This window comes from Carettochelys insculpta, chromosome 2 (genome assembly GCF_033958435.1).
Source record: "Carettochelys insculpta isolate YL-2023 chromosome 2, ASM3395843v1, whole genome shotgun sequence".
Lineage (NCBI taxonomy): Eukaryota > Metazoa > Chordata > Testudines > Carettochelyidae > Carettochelys > Carettochelys insculpta.
The window spans coordinates 274431764-274457983 of NC_134138.1; the positions used below are offsets into that span (position 1 = coordinate 274431764).

Sequence of the window (26220 nt, forward strand, 5' to 3'; positions counted from 1 at the left end):
TTAGCGGGCGGGTGTGGCAGCATAGGCAGTGGCTCCTCAGGCACCACACAGTGTCAAGGGCTTAGGGCTGGGTGGCACGGCACCAGTAAGTTGCCAGACGTACAGGAGTAGAGTACCTGGCTGTGGGGGAAAGGGGTAGGGACAGGGGCCTGGCTGGCATGGGAGAGGGTGTCACCTGGTGAGGTGAGGACATGTGGTGATGAGTGGTGTCCAAAAGCTAGACACCCGATCTAGTGGTTAGGATGCTCATGGGAAACTTCTGTTCAAACCTCTTATCATTGGGCAGAGGGGCAAATTGAACTGGGGTCTTCTACTTTTGGGGTGAGTATCCTAGACACTAGGCTTATTGTTAAAAGGGAAGCCTCCTTCTCTCTATCCATATTGTAGGTATACTCTAAAAGTAATCCGTTTTTCCATTACATTTGCAACATTCTTTTTTGTCCCCATATCTAGCACATCAGAGAACAAACACTTGTTTTCTTATTTTTTTTCCTTTTGAGGTTAAATGCTGAAGTTGGGGAAAAATTTTCCAGTTCTATATTTTCCATGGAGGCTTACAGTGCAATCCGATAAAGAAAATGGGTGGAACAAAATGTGATGTCAAGGCAGTCAAGTGAAAGTAAGAAATGTCTGAGTACTGGCATCTCCCTTAACTTTCATTCATCTTCCCTCAAAACCCTGGCAAAATCAGGCAATTCTGATTTTGGAATGCGTCCAGAATGAACTGAGATGGCAGGAGCACAATAGATAGGATCAGAAGAGAGACTTGTGGTTTTGGTGTTGCACTTTCATTTGTTTCTGTATCTAATTAGCAGAGTTTCAAATATTATGCTTAACTTTTGTTCCAGCTTTTGAATAGTTAAGAGAAAAAGGACTGAATCTGGAGGTTTGATTAGAAGTGCAGACTGGATGGTCAGCCAAAAATGCTAAACTGGGCAACCTTTCTCTCTCTACATGTTGACAGATGGGCTGTATAGGAAAGAATACCAGTAACAAAGAGTGAACACCTGTTATTTTGGTTTGATTTCTGACTATTCAGGATTTTGAGGGTAGACTAGGCTGTTTGAAGTAAACTTCAGAAAAGTTATTCATTTGGAGAGGCTTAAGAAAAGGAGTTTCATTGTTTTATACTCTCTTAACATAGGGAGTTGTCAGAAAGAACCATTATTTTAAATGTTAGGTATGTTCACTCACCAGTGCTACTTTGTTTGCTTGAAACACAGAGAGTAGAAGTACAATATTTTACCAAGACTCACTTAAGGTATCATGCCGGCTTTCAATACTTTATTTCAAGTTTGTAATTCCGGGGCACCAAAGACTGATTTTTGAGGTCTGCTTGTATCTCACTTTGCTTGCCTATTCTGGTGACTTCTCCAATTTCACTTCTAATTTTCATTAGGGTTCAGATTTTTCAACCCTTGAGACACATGAGAGCAATTGACACTATTAGGTCCTGACCCTGCAAAATGCTTTAGGTGTAGCATTGGAGTCTTCTCCTGTACAACAGTTAGATAATTAGGGTTTCGAAACTATTATGTCAGGTTGTCTTTCCTATAACTGGTCATTCAAGTGACTTTCTTTATAATTCTAGATGAGATACTTAAACTTAACCATTCAGTAGTTTCAGTATGAGCTCTTATAGCCACTATAGAAATACTGGCCAGCATGGCAAACAGCATTAAAGTTTAGGGTGGCACAGTTTATTTGCCGTAATCCATATGCTCCAGGGTTTCCATTCTAATGGGGTTAATGAAGTTATCTTTAAAACTATATAATTTTGAATTTGAAGAATTTGAAATTTGTAGTTTGAGGTACTTACCAAAATCTGACACAGAGAGGTAGCTGTGTTAGTCTGTGTCCTCACAAAACAAAAAAGTCACACAGCATTGAAGGACTACCAAAATAATTTATTAGGTGATGAGCTTTCCTGAGGCAGACCCACTTTAGATCTGGAGAAGTGGGTCTGCCCACAAAATTTCATCACCTAATACATCATTTTGGTAGTCTTTCAGGTGCTACCTGACTGCTTTTTGTTTTGTAACAAAATCTGAATTGCTAATGGAGGCATGATAGATTTGCTTGGGTCTGGGGCATATGGGGAATGGTGGGGGAAGCTCTGAGCTCCCAGAAGGGGAGGGGCCTCAGCCAGAAGCGGCAGGGTGGGACAGCCAGTCCTCAGAGCACTGTCGAGTACCACACTCTAGCCGCAATTTAGAAGGACCAGGACTCCATCTCCCTCTTGAATTGCTGGGACCCAGGGCAACTGCCTGATTTGCTTTTCCCACTCCACTCGGTGGGCCTGGTTGCTAAGTAATAGTGATGATAAAGTAGTGAAACTTATATATCTCTGATGGGGGAAGAAAGATAAATTTAAAAAAGTGAGATTTCAGGAAAAGCAGGGAATTGAGTTAAAAAGCTATGAACACAAAATTAAAGAAAACAAAAATGTTAAATTTGGTATAAATGCTTGCTATATATAAGGAAAAAATAATTTAAAAATACATACATGCCATTGAACAAAAAGGAAGCAAAAAAGCAAGAGAGTGTGGTTAAATTACAAAATTTGAAAGTATTCAAACTAGGCCAACTCTTTCAGAATTTGGGAATCTAATTGTAAGTAAATTAATAACTGAACATTGCCTGCTAGTTTGTTCCAAGACAGAAATTAGGAGGTGTAAGATGAAATTTGAAGAGCAAATAGCTAACAGTCTAAAAAACAAGAACAAGAACTCCCATGGCACCTTATAGACTGACAGACATATAACTGATAAAATATCTGTTAGTTTATAAGGTGCCATAGGACTTCTTGTTGTTCTCGAAAATACAGACTAACACGGCTACCTTTCTCATACTTATTAAAAAAAACACAAGAAAGTCTTTAAATGTGATCTTTAAATATGATAGGGGAGAAGCGGTAGATGTAGTATACCTAGACTTTACTAAAGCGTTTGGTACGGTCTCACATGATATTCTTATAAAAAAAAAACTAGGCACATACAACTTAGAGGAGGCTACTATAAGGTGGGTGCATAACTGGCTGGATAACCATACCCAGAGAGGAGTTCTTAATGGTTCTCAATCCTGCTGGAAAAGTGTAACAAGTGGGGTTCCACAGGGGTCTGTTTTAGGACCAGTTCTGTTCAATATCTTCATCAACGATTTAGATATTGGCATAGAAAGTACACTTATTATGTTTGCTGATGATCCCAAGCTGGGAGGGATTGCAACTGCTTTGGAGGATAGGGGCATAATTCAAAATGATCTGGACAAATTGGAGAAATGGTCTAAGGTAAACAGGATGAAGTTTAATTAGGACAAATGCAAAGTGCTCCACTTGGGAAGGAACAATCAGTTTCACACATACAGAATGGGGAGAGACTGTCTAGGAATGAGTACAGCAGAAAGGGATCTAGGGGTTATAGTGGACCACAGGCTAAATATGAGTCAACACTGTGATGCTGTTGCAAAAAAAGCAAACATGATTCTGGGATGCATTAACAGGTGTGTTGCGAACAAGACCTGTGAAGTCATTCTTTTGCTCTACTCTGCACTGGTTAGGCCTCAGCTGGAGTACTGTGTCCAATTCTGGGTGCCGCAGTTTAAGAAAGATGTGGAGAAATTAGAGAGGGTCCAGAAAAGAGCGACAAGAATGATTAAAGGTCTAGAGAATGTGACCTATGAAGAAAGGCTGAAAGAATTGGGCTTGTTTAGTTTGGAAAACAGAAGATTGGGGGTGACATGATAGTGGTTTTCACATATGTAAAAGGGTGTCATAAGGAGGAGGGAGAAAACTTGTTAATTTTGGCCTCTGAGGATAGAACAAGAGGCAATGGACTTACACTGCAGCAAGGGAGGTTTAGGTTGGACATTAGGAAAAAGTTGCAAACTGTCAGGGTGGTCAATCAGTGGAATAAATTGTCAAGGGAGGTTGTGGAATGTTCATCGCTGGAGATATTTAAGAACAGGTTAGACATGTCTCTCAGGGATGGTTTAGACCAGGCGTGTCCAACCCGCGGCCCTGGACAGCAAGTAATGTGGCCCCACAAGATTGTAAACTTTTAACATTATTATGTGATTTATATACATTAACTATATTATATATTTTATATGCGGACCAAGACAATTCCTCTTCACTGAATGCAGCCCAGGCAAGCCAAAAGGTTGGACACCCATGGTTTAGATAGTACTTGGTCCTGCCATTAGGGCAGGGGGCTGGACTTGATGGCCTCTTGAGGTCCCTTCCAGTCCTAGTATTCTGTGATCTCTAGGAAATCTGAAAAACATTAGAGGGGTAGCCGTGTTAGTCTGGATCTGTAGCAGCAACGAAGGGTCCTGTGGCACCTTATAGACTAACAGAAAAGTTCAGAGCATGAGCTTTCGTGAGTTAACTCACTTCTTCAGATGCTGGTCTTGGAAATCTGCAGGGCCAGGTATAAATAGGCCAGAGCAAGGCTGGGGATAACGAGGTTAGCTCAGTCAGGCAGGCTGAGTTGTATTGTCATCAGTAGATCTGGAGGTGTGAACTCCAAGAGAGGGGAAGCTGCTTTTGTATTTAGCCAGCCATTCACAGTCTTTGTTTAATCCTGAGCTGAGGGTATTGAATTTGCAGATGAATTGTAGCTCAGCAATTTCTCTTTGGAGTCTGTTCTTGAAATTTCTTTGCTGCAGGATAGCTACTTTTAAATCTGCTACTGTGTGTCCTGGGAGATTGAAGTGCTCTCCTATGGGTTTTTGTATATTGCCATTTCTGATGTCTGATTTGTGTGCATTTATTCTTTTACGTAGAGACTGTCCAGTTTGTCCGATGTATATGGCAGAGGGGCATTGCTGGCACATGATGGCATAAATTACATTGGTAGATGTGCAGCTGAATGAGCCCACGATGGTGTGGCTGATCCGGTTAGGTCCTGTAATGATGTTGCTGATGTGTATATGTGGGCAGAGCTGGCAACGAGGTTTGTTGCATGGATGGGTCCCTGAGATAGAGTGACTGTGGTGTGGTGTATAGTTGCTTGTTAGGATTTGTTTTAGGTTGGCAGGTTGTCTGTGAGCAATGATAGGTCTGCCTCCCAAGGCCTGTGAAAGTGTGGGATCATTGTCCAGGATGGGTTGTAGATCCCTGATGATGCGCTGTAGAGGTTTTAGCTGAGGACTGTAGGTGATGGCTAGTGGTGTTCTGTTGGTTTCTCTCTTGGGCTTGTCCTGTAGTAGGAGGCTTCGTGGCACACGTCTGGCTCTGTTGATTTGTTTTCTCACTTCCTCAGGTGGGTATTGTAGTCTCAAGAATGCTTGGTGCAGATCCTGTAGGTGTTTGTCTCTGTCGGAGGGGTTGGAACAAATGCGGTTATATCTAAGTGCTTGGCTGTAAACGATGGATCGTGTGGTGTGTCTGGGATGGAAGCTGGAGGCATGAAGGTAGGCTCACCTCTCCCCCCCACCGCGTGCGGCTCCAGCTCAACTCCACTCTCCCACCCCAGGCAGAACTCTCCAACCCACTGTCTGGTCTAACCCTTCCTAACTGCCCCTGCCCCCCTCCCAAACCCCAGGACTTACTTTCAAAAGGAGTTCCAGGTGCTCCTGCTGCTTCCCCAGCTGCAGAGAGTGCGTTCTGTCACCCTGCCCAACTTGTGCAAAATTTGATTTATGAGAAGGTGCATGGGAACGCGACCTTTGCGTAACTCAAGGGACTCCTGTATTATCCTGAGAGGTGTCCTATAAGGACTTACTGTGTCCTTATGATTGTATCATAAAGCAAGGGGGACAGTAGGGTAACAAATAGCTTAGGGTTATCCAATTGGGCTTTTCAGTAATTTTTGAGGTCAAAACAATCTCTAAGTTTGTAAACTTTTATGTATTATAAGTAATCTGAGAAATAAGACTTCTGGTTTATAGTGTTTAATATTGGAAAGCGTAGATGTCTTTACAAAGGAGAAATCATGTTTAAATATAATTGAATTATTATTCATAGTGCTAGTAGAATAGTAACAGAGAGGAAGCCGTGCTAGTCTATACACTATCAAAATAAAAAGCAGTCAAGTAGCACTTAAAAACTAGCAAAATAGTTTATTAGGTGAGCTTTCGTGGGACAGACCCACTTCTTCCCACGAAAGCTCACCTAATAAATTATTTTGCTAGTCTTTAAGTGCTACTTGACTGCTTTTTGTTTTGCTAGTAGAATGTGTCACTTTACGGATGTTCAGAAAGAGGTGGTCCTTGCCTAAAGAAGTGTAATAGTTGGAGAAGATCAAAACCAGGCTATGGTTCATGGGGTGAAAAGTACCAAATGGGAGAGAGGAAACAGGAAAAGGAGAACTCTCTTTTTTAATTTCCCCTTTCTGAAATTTCCTGTTCCTGTGGAACATGGAGATCTTGAAAGACTACTATCCTTGTCAACAATGTTCAGCATAGTGAAATTAGGTTATTTTGGATGTATATCACAAATTAAAATCACCCTGTGTTCATACTGTTAATTTGATAATTCATTGTCTTTAATAGAGGCCACGTGTACTTTGAAAGTATCGCATATTTATTACAAAACAGTAGCAGAGAGAGAGTCATGTTAGTCTGTATTCTAATCTAAACAAAAAAGCAGTCATGTAGCACTTTAAAGAGCAACAGAATAATTTATTAGATGATGAGCTTTTGTGGGACAGACCCACTTATTGAGATCTATAGCTTCACCTTATAAACCATTGTTCTTTCTAATCAGCAGAATAGAGAGTTGCTTAGTTTGGAATGTAGAATCCTTTTGTTTGTGTCTGTACATATTTTGGGCTGCCTGTGTTTAAAAGATAGAGCAAGTTCTACAGTTGGGCGTTAAATTGTTACCTTGCTGCAAGGTATTTGCTTTCAGACAAATGTGAGCAAAGAAATGTGCTGACTCTCTTGCTATTATATATTTGCTTCCTTAGTGGCTTAGTTTCTGTAGACTAGCTTTGCGCCAATCTACTATATCATCTACCCATTCTCTGTGGTGTCTGCCTCATCTATCTGAGCTGTCCATTATGCCCAATACCACGGTCATGAGGAGAATCCGCAACTGCCTGTCTTAAGACCTTCAATGCAATGTCCAGACATGATCACCAGAAATATTAACAAGCTGTTCTAAGGGAAATGTGTATATACCCACCACCACGATTGCACCATACTATTATCAGTAGAGAGAGAGCACACTTGCCAGAAGTGCCTTCTCCAGCATCCTGGTTTGCCTCTGAAACATCGTCCTGGGATGAGTGGTTGGGCTCCAATATCACAAACACATCCTGTCTTGCAGGACTGGCTTGCTTCTGCACTGGAGTGCACCCTGTTGTCGTTCACCTCTTTCTCATCCACCACTTCAGACCCTGCTTCATCAACCTGCCAAGCAACAGTTAGTGAGGAGTCCATGCATTTTCTCGGGGGAGGAGGTTGGGTCTGTTCCCAGGGTAAGATACAGCTCATCATAATAGCAGTATTTCTGGGGAGATGACGCAGACTGACCATTAATTTCTTTGCTCTTTTGGTGATTCTGCCTCAGCTCCTTGATTTTAATGTGCCACTGCTGTGCATTCCTAGTGTGCTCTCTCTGAATCATGCCTTGCAATATCTTCGTGTAAATATTGGCATTTATTGGCATTACTTTTTCTGGGTTTGATCTGCATGAGGATAGGTTCTCCTCCCCTCCCCGCCCCCCCCCCCACACCTGCATGCACACAGCAATGAGGTCCTGGATCTTAATGGCTACATTCTGGGGCTTGCTTGTGACCCTGTGAACTCATGGCTAGTAGGTGTGCCCCTGATGTCTGCTTGCCAAGATGGCTGGAAAGGAAAGGAAATTAATTCTAAATTCCCAGATTGATGACCACTGCTTCCTGTTACCTACGTCCTGCTCACCTGGAGAGCGTCAGAGGTGAAGCGATGACCAAAAAGGACACTTTGAGGGACATTGTGGGATAGATTTTATTAGCCTTTGAACCTATTTTAATGCTGCTGTCTTGATGTGCATAAGTCGACATTGAAGAAACAATTTTCAGAGTTACTCCCAGTGAAATTGGCAGTACAAAAGTTAACCTCTAGAGCCCCTTAAAATTGACTTATTGAGCCTTGTTGTGAAGACTTGGTTTATCCAATCGACCTGAGACCCTTAAATTTGATTTTTATCCTGTATTGTAGACCAGGCCTTAGAGTGTCTACATTACCACTTTCAGCAGTAAAATTTAATCAATCAGGAGTGTGGAAAAACAAAAAAACGCATGAGCAATAAAAGTTTTATAACTTAAAAGTGCCAGTACAGGCGGTATACTGTTGGGAGTGTGCTCCTGGCAATAAAGCAACCATCCCTCATTCAAGGTGTGTGTTTTTGTTTTAATCTCCATGAGCGCTCAATCCAGGTGACAGTGACTACATTGCTCATGCCACAGTTCTGTGGCAACACCACTGTAACATCGGCAGAGTAGATATACTCTTATACTGTCACAATAAAGAACAGTTAATGTTGTTGCAGTTGAAGAAGAATTAAGCCATTCATTCTCACTGCTTTATAACTATTTAGATGAGTGACAGGCTGACAATGTGATTATTGCTACTGCTTGCAGAGGTGCAGAATTTAATTGATCCTGCCTTCTAGGAAGTGTTGATTGAAATAGACTTTAGAGATTGGGTCTCAAAGTGAATTTGTGATGAATTTTACTTGTGAATATTTGCCTATCCTAGCTGATTTTATATGTAGTGTAAAATAGTTTAACTAAAGTATGCACATTTTGCTTTTTAGGCATCATCAAGCAGACTGCCATTGGGCAATGGAGAGAGCAACCATTATCTGTCAGTGGACTTGGCTTCAGACTCAGATCTCTGACTTAGAGTATCGCATAAGGCAGCAGACAGATATGTACAAACAACTACGTGCCAGCAAGGTAAGACCATTCTGTGTCTTGAAGATCATAACTTTTTATGTTGTGACTAGAATCTTATTGACAATTGGAGTGTTGATTAGTCACATTTAACACATGAGGTTAACTCAAAAAAGAAAAAGCTAGCCCCACGCTTTTGAACAAAATACCCATGGACATTTAATAAATATTTGGGATTTTTTTTTCTGTATTTTCAAATATGTTGATTTCTATTGCACCACAGAATACAAAGTGCACAGTGCTCACTTAATATTTTTAATAACAAATATTTGAACTCTAACAATAAGCATTCAGTTCACCTCATACAAGTACTGTAGCTCAAACTCTTTATCGTTGTACAGCTACTCCTATGATACCAAACACAACAATATGCAGCTGATTAAGCACACAGACGCTTGCCTTATACTTTTTTTATGTACAGTAAAACCCTGGGTTACGCGGTGGTTGTGTTCCTTGCAGCCCCTGCATTACTCAAATTTCATGTCAGTTGGGGGAGGGGAGCCCCTCCCCCAAGCCCCTGGGAGCCTGGAACCAGGCACAGTGGCAGCTGCAGGGAGGGAGCATAGTAGGACCTGGTGAGTTTCACAGCTCCCTGATGCTTGTAGTTAACAAGTATGTGGAAATCATGTAAAATGGAGGTTTACTGTATGCGTGTATGTTGAGGGACTCATGCATACCAACTCGTTTCTCTCTAGCAATAAGATAAAGCTTAGAAAAACAAAAGTTTGCCTTTTCAGAGAATATTAAATCCTACAGAAATTCAAAATGCTTTGCACGCTACGAAGCTGGTGCCTCAGCCTGTTGTCAGATGCATTCAAACTGCGTACCATGCAGCCTGAATGTGACCTTTTACAAAAGTGGATATAAATGTATTTGTTGAAGTGTTCTATTTGTCTTTTGACAACAGACGGTGATCTAGTTTGCAGCAATGCATTGATTCATGTGCCAGTTAACATCTCAATTAGTGTGTGCTTGATGTATTTTTTGAATATTTTCCTCTGAAATTGACATCCATAGTCAGTATTTGCCTTGTGTTTAATCCCTCAAGATGTGCTTTTTGAGAATTTTATTCCTGACAGAATTGTCTCACTGGGCTTTACTTATATTTGCTACCACTTGCTTGGGAACTGTTACAGTATGGTAGGGGTGATTTCACTGTGTAAATCAAAATGATCGTATTACAAGTAATCTTTTGGCAAAATATATTATGCTACATAGATATACACACAAATGTTTTCTCATTTAGAATAGTCATCCTGCTTTTAGGGATCCTTGTTATTACTGTAATATAGTTAATTATTATATAAATTCTTCCTGTGCACACTGTTTCATACTATTAGGCGTGGTTTGTATAGCTTATAGCAGATAAAGCTACTCGGGGGGTCTACTAATGAAAAGCACTAGATAAAAACCTCTTATTATTCCCCTCTACTTAAAGGAATAAAATACACTCATATGAGCATCTTTATGGTGGTATAACCGTGCACATATTGGGGGCATTACTTTTTCTTTATACTGCAGTTTCAACTATTCTGTGCAGAAGGTAAATCCAGTGTAATTTTCTCTTCCTCAGGGCCCAGTTATCCTCGGTGGTTATCAGCAATCTGAAGGTTTGAAACAGCAGGGCCAGTTAGGTTCAGCGGCAGTAGTGAATTCCAGAAGGAGTAAGGGACTGCCACATGCCTACTCATCTACAGGAAAGGTTCCTTCAGGAGAGAGACAGCATGATTTGTCATCTTGCACTACTTCTTACTTCATGAACAATGTGAGGAAACAGGTTAGTCTTTAGAAAAAAAAAAATGAATGCAGTATTTATGCAATAATACAAAGTAATGCAAAAGTTAGACACCTCCCATAACAAGAGTTCTTGAAATGATTTTGCAAATCATCTAAGATAACGAATAACAGTTTTAGCATACTCTGTTTAACTCTTTTATACTCCATTTTAGCTTTCATTTTTCCTGATGTTAAATAATATGTTCTCTGGCAGGCATCAGTATTTTTCTTTCTTTTCTCTTTTTCCAACTTCTGAGTACCTTACTTTTCCTTTTCTCTTTGGCTGTCCTGTCCCTGTATGTATCCTTTGCCAGAGAAGTTGCCTGAATCTTTCTAAACTGTATGGAATTTTGAAGCCTTGCTGTTTGTCTGTTGGCAACTAACAGAGGTAATGAGAATATCGTAACTATAATTGGTCTGAAGATATCCACCTCACTCAATTCATGCTCCTGGGTTTACAGTTCCAAGCCATTGGACCATAGCAGGCATCTCACCTCAGTCTTTGGAGCTCTCTAAGAGTGAATCTTCTGGTCCCAGGGAGATTTCCTTTGAGACATTAATGCTCCTGTAACAGCCGGTTGTGGAAAGAGGAAAAGCTGTGTGATTAGAAAACCTTCAGATTTGCATTTGATGGTTTGGTTATTTTGTGAATCTTCTGTATTGATAAATATATAGAAGGCAGCATACTTGTGTCTCAGGGAATGGCGCTTAGTATGATCCTCCAGATCTAGGCTTGCCAGATTTGCTTCTATCAGTCAAAGCTATAGTCAGGCAGCCAGTTAGATGTCTGACTCTCTAACTATTCAAATTGGTGTCATATAAAATTAAAAAGATGAATAGACTTTCTAAAGTTCTTACACTGATTTGAGACGGCTGTCCAGCACCACTTGATCTTTAAAGAAACTGATGGTAAATGGGTGAGTCACTATAGCCTGAAGCTTGTCATGCTGTTTGAACAGAAGTCATTGCCATTAGGAAAATGACCTATTTAAGAAACTTGATCTCTCACTCCAAAGTAGGTCAAAAGACCCTTGGTTAGTTTGGGTAGAAGCAAATTATCATTAAGTGAGTTTAAAAACTAAAGAAGGTAGCTAAAGCAACTTCAGTGTAGGGAACCTAAAAAAACCACACGCCTACTTTTTGCACAGGCTTTTTTTTTTTTTAAATTAAGATGCAAAGGTATTTTGTGTAAAATGTTGGCTAATATATTCTATAAGTGTAATGCAGACAAAGTGCAGTGTAAATTTTAATGTATGACATGATGATCAAGTTAGACAGTCTTCATCTTGACCAGTTTAGTATGTATTAAAATGTATCCTACTTATTTAAAGTGCACTGTTAACATGTTAGCTAATACTTCCTCCCCCCACCCCCCCCCAAAGCATCTCTTAAACTTAGTCTAGACAAAGCAGCAAAGCTTGATGTTCTTTGGTGTAGCAGTCTTCCAGTAAAAATAGGTAGAGCCCTGCACAAATACAAAATTGATATCCACAACTATTGCAAAAATGTTTGGATATCTGCATTCACACTGTCCAATGCGGATACCCTCAGATATTCACAAATTTGCAGTGTTCTAGATACAAAATTAGTATCTACATCCACATCTGAAAAAATGAGCCATGGATAGCCACATCCACACCTGCCAGTGTGGATACCTGTGGGCATAAAGCAGCTATTGACGGATTTGAAGGGCTGTAAGAAAAGGTCACATGCTTATAAAGTGTCTCATTGGCACATCCACAGTTGAGTGCTTGGAGCCTTTGAATGGTTCCATTCCCATAGAGGAACTCAAACCTAAAATCACGGGATGTGTGATCTGCCTAGCTCCTCCAGCTAGGGGCTGGACATGGTGGCTGCTTTTGTCAGCAACATGAGATAAAGGTAGGCAGGGAGCCTGCCTTAGTCCACCATGCTGCTAACTGGGAGCTGCCTGAGACAAGCACACCCTGGCTAGAGACCATGCCTTGAGGCCTCAGTCCCAGGTTGCAATCCCCTCCTACATCCAAACTTCCTCTCAGACCCTTAACCCAAACCCCTGGCCCAGACCTGAGCCCCCTCCTGCACCTTACTATCCTTGTCTCAACCCCACCCCAGAGCCTGCACTCTAACCGGGACCCTGACCCCTGCTCACACCCTGGAACCAGGGTGATCTGTAAAATGTGGTGTTGTGAAGTTGTTCCGCAGAAATTCGGATGCTACCCTGCTGATTAGAAGAGCACCCATAGCTAGGTTTTTTGTTTTTGTTTCTATTGGTGGTGCTGCCAGCTGAGGAATCCCCAGGTGTTAAGGAGGATGGGAGCTGTCAGAGTGCAGTGCTCTGCCTGCTCCAGCCACAGGGAGCCACTGCCAGGGATTCTTCCAGCCCCAGCAGTTTCCTTGGGTCTGGAGCCAGCATGCCTGGCTTCCCCCCGCTGGGGGAGCGGGAAGGTAGACAGGCACAACTGCTGCCTGGCTTCCCCCAGCTAGGGGAACCGGGGATTGAGGGGGGTGGGCAGATCGGATCCTCTCTGCTTGCGGGAATCAGGAAACTGACCAGTACTTTCCTGGATCCCATAAGCTGGGAGCCAGGTACAGCCAGGACCAGGGGACCCTAAGGTAGCAGGGGCCCTTGCCTGATTTGATCCTGACTTACGTGTGGTTGCACAGGAACACAACCTACGCATAAGTCGGGGGTCTACTGTATAAGTAAAAAGTGCAGATCAAAGTGAGTTACTAAACTAAAATAAAAGAAAATGTATAACTAGTTCTGTTCCACAAAGAATCTAATTACATGTGAGTTCTTACCCAAAACAGCTGTTCTTGTATCAGGTGAATGCTGCAGGTCATGTTTCTCCAGTTATACTGTAAAGCTCTTTCTCCCTCTTAGGGTGTGTTTGCCAATTTCCAGGGCAGGCTGAACACAAAAGAGCTGAAAGATACCCTTTGCTTACATAGACCTTCCCTGTGGGTGCGAACCTTTGTTCTAGCACCCTTCTCTTCCCCACCCCCTGTCCCCAGAAAACACCAAATTCCAAAATGGAGACCTTGACCAGTTAGCACGGTTACATGGCTTACTAGCACCAACCACCTCTTAGACTTACTGGATGAATAAGTATGCATACAAATCATTAAGCTAATCACTCAGTCTTCAGGACTGAAAACCCAGTCCTTCGATTTGTTTCAGTAGCCCCAGTAATGGCTTTCATTAGCATCTTTCACACTATAAACAGACATACAGTCCTTGTTTCTAACTTCACATAGAAGAATGATACATGCATAAAAATGGTACAGAGATTCAGCTTAAGATTGTAACATTACAAATAATAGGTTACAAGTAGTGTTTTATCCAAACCATCTCAGTTATGCATATTTATATTCATAACCCATTTTCCATAAAGCATGGGGAAGTCCATCACAATATGTATAGTAAGAAATAGGGATATAAAAATACCATTTAATTAACCAGCTAAATGTTAAATTTAATGGGTTGATCAGTTAAACAGGGATGGGGGAGGCCTGAAGTGTGGTTGCCCATGGTGTACTGGATGGGGTGGGACTCCTCCAGCTCGGTTGGAGTTCCTCTGCTTGTGGCAGGCTTGTGGCAGGCTTGTGGCAGCTAAGGGCTGCACTGGCCAGGCTGGAAAGCCACTGGTCCCTCCCCCACCACACCTGAAGTGAGCCCCTTAGGGCAGGAGTAGCCCCCTGCCCATGACAGGTGGGGGACTGCTAGATCCCCCAACAGTTAACCGTAATGGGTAAACCTCATCTGTTTAGGGTGCCTCCCAAAACAGCCAGGTACAGCCTGGCCCCAGCCCCTTATACAACCCTTCTACAATCCCCACCACCTATCCAACCTCTCACCCCATATCGAACAACCCCCTGCAGAACTCCCACTTCCTATCCAACTCCTCTGTGCTCCCCATCCTCTGACTGCAGGACCTCATATGTTCACAGCATGACTGTGAACCCAATTATACACCTGCCTAATAGAAGCTCCCTCTAGGTTTGTTTCCTCAGGTGAGTTGTGAAAAGGTCATGCAAGACAGCGTCAAACGCCTTACTAAAGTCAAGATATAACACATCTGCTTCCCTCCGACTCACCAGGCTTGTTCTCACCCCCGCCTCCCCCGGCCAGTTGTTGTTCTACTGGAGCAGGTGTAGCCAACCTGTGCAGGAGAAGGAGCCAGAATTTACTAGTGTACATTGCCAAGGAGCCACAGTGATATGTCAGCAGCTCCCATCAGTTCCCACCTCCTGCTGATCAGCACTTCCCTCTGCTTCCCAATGCAATCAGCTGTTTCACAGCGTGCAAGGAGGCTCTAGAGAAGGAGGGAGCAGAGAGAGTGTGAAACGCTCAGAGATGGGAGCAGAAAGGGGTGGGACTTAGGGAATTACAGAATCCTAGATCTGGGAGGAACCTTGAGATGTCATCAAATCCAGTCCCCTGCTTTCATTGCAAGACCAAGCACCATCTAGACCTATGGTGTCCAGCTAGTTTTGAACTAGCCACATTATTCTGAAAATATATTTATTGTTCAAGCCAACTAGCCACGCTCAATTGGCCAAGCCACATCTGGCTAGTGGTTAGTGTGTTGGACACCTGAGATCTAGACTATAAGGGGTAAAGTGGGGGACTGAGCAGCAAGAACTCCTAGCACATTGGAAAGGTGGCACCTATAGCTCCAGCCCCAGAGCTGGCACATATGCAAAGAATAACATATTAACTTCTGAACTCTAGAGCCACAGGTCTGCCACCCTTGTATTAGAGGACCTTCCCTCTTATTGCAGGGCTACTTAATTTCCATAAAAGCCTTTGGTAAGAGACCTTGTCACAGGCTTTGTGAAAAATCCAAGTACACTCATCCCTTGTTAAACAAGGAAACAGGGGACATGTTTACCTACCTTAGTTCACTCTGAGTAAACTCCCCCTGCTAATACCAGGCTAATTCCCTCCCCACTGCTTCAACCTGCCCTATTCTCACCGCCCACAGCCCCAATCTGCCTGACCTCCCCCACCCCCGCACCTCTGCTGGACCTGCAGACCGGCCCCGCAGCAGCCTTAACCCTGCTGCTGCCTCCGCAGACTGGCCCCGCTGCAACCTGACCTCACCCCACACTGGACCACACACCCAACCTTCAGCAGCCTGAACCCCACCCACCCACCCCATGGACCCAACCGGTCACCAGGTTTTAACCCTCCCTCCCACTCATGGCCCTAAACTGCCACCAGCCTTTAACCTTTTCCAACCCCCAAACTCAAGGTTCACTTACCTTTCAAAAGCAGCACCACCTGCTGCCACTCCTTCACTGAGCTCTAGGAACCAATCAGAGACTTTTACATGTATTTTAATGAGAATTTAGTGTCCCTCTTACAAGTTTTCGTCTACAAGCACAAAGTTGGGAACCAGTTGTGCTCATAGAGTGAGGGATGAGTGTATACTACATTTACTTTCCGCATGCTTGCTGACTCCCTCAGAGAAATTCTAAAATGATGGCGAGGTATGACTTTCCTTTACAAAAGCTGTACTGGCTCTTTCCCTAAAAGTCACATTTATCTGTGTGTGTGATAATTCTGTTACAGGTTGACCCTCTCTAGTCCAGAACACTCTCATCCAGCAAAATCTGTAATCTGGCATGGTTCTGGTTAGATGAACAATCACTAATCATGGGTGTGGCCAAGTTTCCTGTGGTCACATAAAGTTTTACAGCCACCAGTCCTGGCTCTCAGTGTTCTGTGCTGTTATTTAGCTGTAATTTACCCTTAAATGTCTTCTAAGAGCCCAGTAAGCAGTAGAAGTGTTTGGTAATGTGCTAGAAAACATTGACCTCCCATCGTCCTTCACCAGTCAGGCTCAAAGGGTGCCAGACAGAGAGGTTCAATCTGTAGAATTGTTTCCGTAAGTTTGCCCATTACTGAAGTTAGGCTCAGTGGCCTATAATTGCAAGAATCTTTTTTACAAAATCTGTTAAATTAACCATTTTCAGTCATCTGGTACAGAGACTGATTTCAGTGATAGGTTACATAATATAGTTAGTTATTTTGAAATTCTGTGTTTGAATTATTTCAGAAGTATTGGGTATATACCACCTAGTCCTGGAAATTAATTACCTTTGATGCTCGTAATTATCTCAGACAGGACAATTAACATTTCCCCACCCCTCAACCCTTTCCTGTAATCCTATTTGATTTGTCAGTTTTTACTGTAATTTTTTTTGTACTCTGTACTTATATATGTCAGTCTATATTGGAAATTAAATTGATCTGATGAAGTGCATCAGTCCCATGAAAGCTCATCACCGAGCAAATCATTTTGTTAGTCTTTAAAGAGCTGCATTTCTGCTGCTTTGTTTTGTCTGACCTACTTACTTATTTTGCAGTAGTTAAAATTATCATGAATAAACCAGAGAATATTTAATGGAAATACCTTTGTGTTGAAAATACAGATTGCCAAATACCACCCTGCCTGGTGCCATTTGATGCGCATCCCAGGTGCATTCAGCTTTTTACCTTCAGCTACATGAAAAAGAGAGCACCATTTTTTGTGGGAAATGAAACTGAGGAACTGTCCTGGATTGACGTGTCATTAGAGGAGGTTTTGAAACAAATAGATAAAGTTAATGTTAACAAATCACCGGAACTGGATGGCATTCATGCAAGGGTTCTGAAAGAACTCAGATGGGAAATTGCAGAACTATTAACACTAGTTTGTAACCTGTTCTTTGGATCAGCTTCCATACCTAATGACTGGAAACTAGGTAATGTGACACCAATATTTAAAAAGGGCTCTAGAGGTGATCCTGGCAATTACAGACCGGTAAGTTTAACGTCAGTTCCAGGCAAATTGGTTGAAACAATAGTAAAGAATAAAATTGTCAGGCATGTAGAAGTACATAATTTGATGGGCAAAAGTCAACATGGTTTCTGCAGAGGGAAATCAGGTCTTACTAATCTGTTAAGAGTTCTTTGAAGGGGTTCACAAACACGCAAATGGGAGATCCAGTGGATATAGTACATTTAGATTTCTAGAAAGCCTTTGACAAGGTACCTCATCAAAGGCTCTTGTGTAAATTAAGTTGTCGTGGAATAAGAGGGAAGGTCCTTTTAAGAATTGAGAAGTGGTTAGAAGACAGGAAACAAAGGGTAGGCATAAATGGTACATTTTCTGAATGGAGAGGGGTAACTAGTGGTGTCCCCCAAGAGTCAGTCCTAGGACCTATCCTGTTCAGTTTATTCATAAATGATCTGAAGAAGGGGGTGAGCAGTGAGGTGGCAAAGTTTGCAGGTGACACTAAAGTGTTCAAGATAGTCAAGACAAAGGCAGACTGTGAAGAACTTCAAAAAGATCTCATCAGACTGAGTGATTGGGCAACAAAATGGCAAATTAAAAATAATGTGGATAAGTGTAAGGTTATGCACATTGGAAAAAATAATCCCAACTATACTTAAAATATGATGGGGGCTAATTTAGCTATAACTAATCAGGAAAAAGGTCTGAGTTATTGTGGATAGTTCCTTGAAAACATCCACTCAGTGTGCAGAGGCAGCCAAAAAGGCAAATAGAATGTTAGGTATTATTAAAAAAGGGATAGGATATTAGACAAGGAGTATCTTACTACCCCTATATAAATCTATGGTATGTCCACATCTTGAATACTGTGTACAGATGTGGTCGCCTCACCTAAAAAAAGATATCTTGGCACTGGAAAAGGTTCAGAAAAGGGCAGCTAAAATGATAAGGGGCTTGGAACAGGTCCCGTATGAGGAGAGGCTAAAAAAGATTGGGACTTATCAGTTTAGAAAAGAGGAGACTGAGTGGGGACATGATAGAAGTATATAAAATTATGACAGTTGTGGAGAGGGTGAATAAGGAGAAGTTATTTACTTGTGCTCATAATACAAGAACTAGAGGACACCAGAAGAAATTAATGAATAGCAGGTTTAAAATGAATAAAATAAAGTTCTTCACTCAGCGCATAGTTAACCTGTGGAACTCCTTGCCAGAGGAGACTGAAGGCTAGGACTATAATAGAATTTAAGAAAGAGCTATATAAATTCATAGAGGCTAGGTCCATAAAAGGCTATTAGCCAAGGGTAGGAATGGTGTCCCTGGCCTCCGATTGTCAGAGGCTGGAGATGGATGGCAGGAGACAAATTGCTTGATCATTGTCTTCGGTCCACCCCCTCTGGGGCACCTGGCAGTGGCCACTGTGGGCAGACAGGCTACTGGGCTGGATGGACCTTTGGTCTGACCCAGTATGGCCATTCTTGTGTATGCAGTGGCATAACAAGAGTTAATTACCCTACCCATTATTTCCAAGCTCAGTTCCCTTTTCTTTGAGAAAAGAGGTTATTTGCAAAGAATGTAGATTTCGTCCATCCAATAGATAGCGCAAGAGAAATTGAGTAGAGACTGGGAAGGCTATTATCTCTGAAGTGACTCTCCTTTCCAGGTGTAAGGAATCTAATAACAAAGGCAAACTATTTCACTTAAACATAAATTCCATGACAGTAAACCCCATAGGTACGCACAGCAGAGTTGCGTGTCTTGGGTTAATGTGACTGCTGCCCCTAACAAGCATGGGGAAATGGCTTCTGTCAGGGGCGGCAGCTGGGAGTCAGGAGTGGGGAGACTGCTCGGGGAAACTCCTGGCACTTGGCCGCCACCTTTAACAGGAGTGGTTTCCTGGTCCCTGAGAGTGGCAGGGAGCTGGAAACCAGGCAGCAGCCTAGCTCCTGGCTCCCCTCTGCTGGCAGGATCTGGTGAACATCACGGCTCAGTTTCCTGGATCCTGCCAGCAGAGGGGAGCCAGGAATCAGGCTGCTGTCTGACTCCCAGCTCCCTCCATCACTGTGGGAGCCAGGAACTGACCAACACATTGCTGGTCAGTTTTCCAGGTTCCGCAAACAGAGGGTAACTCAAGGGTAACTTCCTGAGTTACCTGAAAATTCAATTTGCGCTGTGTTGCCAAGAACAGAACCTCTGCATAAGTCTGGGATCTACTGTATCTTGTGTCCTCTGTCAGTTTCCATGGGTTTAATGTATGCTTTAGAAGAGCTGCTGTAATAATTGTGTTTTACATACCTTCTTCTCAGAGATTAAGCCTGCCTTCACTCCCGTGGTGTCAGAGAGCCTTTCTCTATGTAGCTAATTCTGTTGCTGCCAGCAATGAACATCCAGTGTTTTTTCTGATAATTGACTTTCTTGGTTTCATGTTTGAGAGAACACATCAGCCTTTCTTTGCAGTTTTATTTGGATATGATGGTGTTCTTCACTTCCTGTCCTAAAACTATGTATTGTGGTTGAGGTCATTTGATCAGCTACTCTGTTTCACAGCAAAGGAGGCTGCATTGCAGTTGTGGGTGAAAAGATCTTTATATATCACTTCCCCTCCTCAGAACAGTGTCATGGGAATTTACTTGTAGTGTTTTGAACTTGTTTGAATGAAGGGAGTTCTGGTGAGTGTGTTAATTTACCAAAGAGACAGCACATGCTGATTTGGTTTTGTACAAAACATAGAAATTCTCTCCCTGCCCTGTATAGTATGTGATCTAGGACTGATAGAAAGCAGGATCCACTATGGGAGCATAGTTTAGTAAGGTCAATGCTAGTTAATTGCTGTGGGCTCAAAGAAGTGAATCTTTAGGATGGTGCTGAATAAAGAGAGGGTAGCATCTTAGCAAACTAGGATTGGTGGGTTGCTCCATTTATAAGGGATAGCATGGAAAAATGGAACATGCAAGAGAAGGAGAAATTAGTTCATTACACATTGAAGGAACAGGGAGAGAGTTAGGGATGAGGTCTGAGATGTGGTTCAGAATGGTATTGTACAGGACTTCAAAGGGAAGGGTAAATTATCTTAAAGGTGATAAGCAGAAGGGATTGATACAAAGCTAGGGCTCATGTAATCAGTTCAACACACGAGGCGGATATTTGGTGGCCACATTTACACAGACTGTGGAGGAGTCTACTGTTTTTGGTAGTTATATTCATCACAAACATCCAGTAAAAATAAATTTCACTGGTAATGCGTTCAATTCTATGCTGTGCTGACTATTTCACTTGAGGTTTCTGACACGTAGATTTTACTTTATTCTCTTTGATTTTAGCATTTGTTCCACAAATGCAGACTGTATTCCCCAGCTGGGTTCTGTGGACTGACACACAGGAGCAGTAGTGACCTATGACCAAATTACTATGACTTTAGTTGAATTCTCTGCTCATGTGCTTAATTAACATGTTCATTTTTTTTAAAGGGGAAAAACAACTTAAAGGAATCAACAGTCACAGCTTGGTTGCTCATAGTTCCCAGACACCAAAATGTAGTCCTTTGGTACACCACCTACCATCTTTGTGTCTAGAAGCTCCTCCAGACCCATCTTTCAGCCAGTGCACTTCCACTGATAAGTCAACAATGGTGAGTCAGAATGTCATCTGTGCCACCACGCCACCCAAAAAAAGAAAAAGAAGGAAAAAAATCCTGAAAAAAAAATGGGGAGCAGCCTTTTAGTGGAGCTGCAAACATCTGCAGTGTTGGACATTGCCAATGGATATTAATATCGGAGAGATAGCCAAGTTAGTCTCTCTCTTCAAAAACAACAAGAAGTCCTGTGATACCTTATCAGCCAACATATTTTGGAGTATAAACTTTTGTGGGCAAAGACCCGCTTTGTCAGATGCATAAGTGAGATGCTTTCAGAGGAAGATTTAAAGAGGGAGTCTCAGGCAAGGGGAGGGCCAGAGCTGACAAGGTCTGGTGGCCCATCTCGATCCTGTGTTGCCTGGTCCACATTATCTTGTGCATCACTATTGCCAAAATATTTGTAGACTATTCATCTTTGAGAACCCTGCTCAGAGACCGTTGCCATTGTCATTCAACTTGTTTAGAGCTCTCCTGCTAGAAGCTGTCTATCTTTCTGACTCCACTGGAAACATAACAGAGGAAAAGCTTCCTAATTATCCACCCATTTAGTAGGGGGCTGGAGTTGGAAGTTGGGCCCAGTAGCCTTGCCTCCTCTGGAATGGCTCTCTTCAGAAGTTTCCTGGACCAAATTCTAAAGGGTGTTACAGACAAGTCTTGCCATCTATATGTCAAGTTTTTGCATTGTGCTTATCACTGTGACATCCAGGCACCTAATTTTTGGGTGCTAGTGACTTCAGATATACCTACAGTGTAACAAACCAACTGCAATATTGAGTCTTAGCATGCAGATCAACTGACTCAGGCTTGTCTGTCAGACTAAAAGTAGCAGTGTAGATATTCTCATTCAGGCTTTGAAACCAAGTGAGAGGGGAGAACCTCAGAGCCCAAGCACTAGCCCATTTGTGTACATCTACACTACTACTTTTAGCCCTTGAGCATAAGCCTGAGTCAGTTTACACAAGCTCTGAGACTCAAGGCTGCTAGTTTTTTTTTTTTTTTTTAAACACCAAAACATACCAGCAGTCAGGGTTTGAGCTATTCACGTAGAACTGAGAGGCCCTTTGTTCCATGAGCGAGTTGTTCTGTTGTACCCCCCGACCTCATCCTCTCACAACGTGTTCTAAACTAACCAGCTGTCTTCTGGACAGTTCAGAAATTAAAGGTTCATTGTCACTATAAAAAAGCATTAACATTCAACAATCTGCTTCTTGAACTGGAATTAACAAAGTATAGTTTTAACTGTATTATGTCAGACTTTGGGGGTAGCTGCACTTTCGCTCTCTCTTTACCCCCCTGCCCCCATTGGCAACACTGCTGGACCCTACCGGCATGGCTGCCAATGGGAGAGCCAAAATTTTGCTGTATGCAGGCCAGGTCAGTGTCCAGTTCATACCAGGGTGTTGCACCAGTCACACTGGTCTACTTCCACCTCTGGAGCTACCCCTCAAAGCAATGTTTACTCAAACAGTAAAGAAGGTGACATGGACCCTGGGAGGGGAGAAGACTCCATGCTCCTTATTCAAAATGCTTTCTCTCCTGCGATCTCTCTACTGTCTCAAAGAATGTGTTTAGTACTTGTATGTAAAGTGAGGTAAACACAACATTTTGTTCAGGATACTAATATTTAGGCTGGACTGCATGGTTTTAAATATATCCTAATGTGAGGTCTGCAAACTGCGGCTCTAGAGCCACTTGCAGCTCTTTAAGGGCTTCTGCATGGCTCTCGATACTGTAACTGCTGAGTTAAAACAAACAAACAAATAAAAAAAAAAACCCTCCTGATTATTTTTGATAAACAGTGAACATCTAAAAGCCCAACAATGAACAACTCGTATCTAACTAGCAATGATATGAGGTCACAAAATGTTGGATAACTCTCCCCTTTAATATGTGCAGTGCATTGTGGGATATGATAATATATCTGTGTTTTGATCATGTTGCTAATCAAGTCTTGATTTTGAAAAGGAAGCTTGTAGTATTCCTGCTGTGAAAGGCAGCATGCATTTTAAGAAGGAAAACTGAAAATGAACATTAAGTAAACTAGGCATAACTAAAGTGAGGTTGGGTGTGAAAGTCAGGAAGATAGTGGTACAAACACACACGTAAAGTGTGAGGAAACAGAATATGTAAAAAGTTTGTGAATGTCCTTCAGCAGCCACATCAAACTCGTGGCCATAGGGCTACATGCAGCCTGATCAATCTTTTTGTGGCCTGCTACTAACATCTAAGTGTGGCCCACTCAGTCCAAGACCCTTCTCTGGCACACAAATAGCAAGGGAAACACCAATCCCCGCTCTTTGGCCTGTCCATGTCCAACACATGCATATTAAAACCCAAGCGAGAAAGGAAGTGCAGAGAAATTGGGAGGGGGGAGTACTGTGTAAACTGGAGAGGACAGCTGGAAGTGCTTGGCTCTGGGGAATGGGAAGATTGGGTTAAAGCAGAGGGCTGGGTATGCCTGGCTCTGGAGAGGAGAGCGGGGGATTGGGAATTTTGCATGTCTGAAAGTTATGGGTACCGAGGTACTTACATTTTTTAAGGCTACTTTATAAAAAATAGTTAAGCACTGGAATAGAACTCAATTTAATTGTTTCAATGGCCAGGAGGATGGATCTGGCCATTGAAACAATTAAAGTCCTATTCTTTCAGCGTGGCAGAGAGCTGCCCCTGCTGAGATGTTTGGGACTGCATGGGGTTTAAGGCTGGGGGCAGGTTTGGGTTGGGGGGGTGGTCTAAGGCAGGGTGGTGGTGGTGGTTTGGGACTATTTTGTGTTCAGCCCCTGGAACGTGTACAAGATTGCTATGTGGTACCTGATGAAAAAAGGTTGGACACCCATATTCTAGAGCATGTAGAAACTCATGACTCAGAGCAGAACTAAGGGGTCATCTTATATCAGTTGTTCTCATCCTGGGATAATGGTACCTGGGGAATATGCTGAGGTCTTATTGGAGGTGGAACATCAGTTCATCCAGGTATTTTGCTTAGTTTTACAACAGGCTACCGAAAAGGCATTAGCAAAGTCAGTGTAAAAGAAAATTGCATATAATTACTTGTATCTATTCCTTTCTATATATAGTAAACCCCCACTTCACATGTCTTCACAGTGCGCAAAACTCACTTTAATGTGAGTTTCACACAATGTGAAGCTGTTGGGCTGTCAGCCTTCCTAGCTTTCCACAGCAGCGGGCAGCTGGGCAGGCTAAATACCCCTTCCCCATGCCTTCATCTGGGAAGGTAGGGGGAAAGCTTTTAGCTTGCATGTGGAACAAAGATGACTTGGATGTCAGCAGAAGGCTCCAGGAGGCACAGACTAGTCAGGAGATCTCCCTGCTCCTGACAGTAGCCTGCAATCTAGACATCGCCTCTGTAGAAGAGGACAGGCCTGTCACTCAAGACCTGTGAGAGTGAGAATCTTGTTCCAGTATAAGTTATAGATTGTCAGTAAATCATTTTGTTATGGTGATTGATTAGACCGTGAGCATCTGGACTTCAAAATCCACTATCCACCTGGGAAAGAATTCTCTGTAGTGACTCAGAGCCCTCCTACTCTACTGTCCCATCTCTACTAGCAGCCATGCCATTAAGCTCATTAAGCTCTAGTAGCAGTCATATGCCATTAAGCCCATTCCATCCTCTCCATAAAATGAGCAAGTTCAGTCTTAAGTTAGGTTTTTTTGCTCTCATAGTCCCCTTTGAGGGCTGTTTCAGAACTTAGTTCCTCTGGCTGGTTAGAAATTTGTGTCTGATTTCAAGTCAAAACTTACAGAGGGACAGTTAATAACCACTTGTTGTCGGTGCTAGCCTTTAGATACATTTTTTGTTTTTGTTTAGGTCCTCCAACAAAACAGATGACCAATGGACACCTCAGCCATCACTTCCAGATCCTGGATTTAATTGCCTTAATGACCTCTACATGCACTCTTCTACGGCATCTCACAGACCTGTGCCTTATAACATTCTGCCACCTTTCTCTATAAAGAACAGAACTACAGTGCTGCTGTCCTGCATTGAAGACACCAGACTGTCCTTAGAAGTACTAGATGAAGTAACAGAGGTGAGGAACATGTAGTATTCCAGAGGCTTCTTTATGGTTAAACTGGGAAAATACTAAAACATTGAGCAGGAGCTTGAGACATGAGTTTCCAGATGACACACACCCGTAAAGCCACCTCCCCTATCTTTCCGCGGTACTTATGTTTGTGCAGGGCTAAGCCATGGAATGTTTGCACCATCTTGGACTCTCTGAGAATGAGAGTTCTTCACAACTGCTATAAAAGTTCTTGAGAGGCAACTTCTCTTGATGAAAGAAACTTTTGAAAGGCCAGTGAGCTATTCTTCAAACCTGTTGCTCAAAAGCTTCTCTTGCACCACCATACATAGTCCAGTAAAATGTATTACCAATATGGCTATCACAATATTGGAACATTTTAAAGTTCTTTTCAGTTTAAAAGACCGATTTTTTCAGTGTAGACCAGAAAACAGACATGAGGACATCTGTAAAAAAACACTGTTCCAAGGTGGTAGGAGTGAACCAGAGTGACGTTATTTTGGGAAAGACAGGGATGAGCATGGTTAGCCACAAATCTGCCACGTTTCTTTATGGTGTGGGCACAGGAATTCAGGTTTGTGTGAACATCACAAAATTTCCATGGAGATGGTAAAGGTTTGTATTTGAAACAGAGTATCTTTTCCTGATCTTGCAGTGAAGTCACTACATTTGTGACATAGCATTAACATTACAGTAGTCCTCTGAGATACATGAGGGTTGTGTTCCACACAGCCCTCGCATATCCTGAATTTTGCATAAGTCAGAGGGTTTGGGTAGGGGGTTGGCATGGGAGGGTGGCATGGGGATTAACCCCGGAGTGGGTTAGGGCTGCAGGGGCATGATGGGGGGTGCAGTTAAGACAGGGTGTGCAGGGGGGAGGTTGGAGCCAGGGCACTGGGGTAGTGGGCATGGGGTAGGAGCCAAGCCCCATGCAGGGCGGGACGGGGGTGAGATAGAACCTGAGCCCCATGTGCAGGTTGGAGCCAGAGCCCCCTCGCGCAGGGGGTGGAGTGAGCTGGGGCTACGGGGGGTGAAGGGAGGAAGGGGGTTTTAACCCCCCTAGCTGCCTGCAGCAGCTGGCAGCTAATGGGGCTAAAACCTTCTCC

The 26220-nt window shown here is 42.8% G+C and overlaps 1 protein-coding gene across 4 annotated transcripts; it reads left to right on the forward strand.

The window, feature by feature from the left end:
- The first annotated feature begins 508 nt into the window (after window positions 1–508).
- On the forward strand, window positions 509–25033 carry LOC142008171 (KAT8 regulatory NSL complex subunit 1-like protein). 4 transcript variants are annotated; one of them, XM_074985231.1, is made up of 6 exons: window positions 5238–5415; window positions 7274–7369; window positions 8750–8891; window positions 10462–10665; window positions 20899–21059; window positions 24898–25033. In XM_074985231.1, the coding sequence occupies exons 3-5, from the start codon at window positions 8778–8780 to the stop codon at window positions 21001–21003; spliced, it is 423 nt and encodes a 140-aa protein (XP_074841332.1). In that variant the 5' UTR covers window positions 5238–5415; window positions 7274–7369; window positions 8750–8777; the 3' UTR covers window positions 21004–21059; window positions 24898–25033. The 4 variants fall into 4 exon arrangements, with proteins under 4 accessions (XP_074841334.1, XP_074841332.1, XP_074841335.1 ...); XM_074985234.1 differs by having other exon boundaries at window positions 10462–10653; XM_074985233.1 differs by lacking the exons at window positions 5238–5415; window positions 7274–7369 and adding an exon at window positions 509–619.
- Window positions 25034–26220: the final 1187 nt, after the last annotated feature.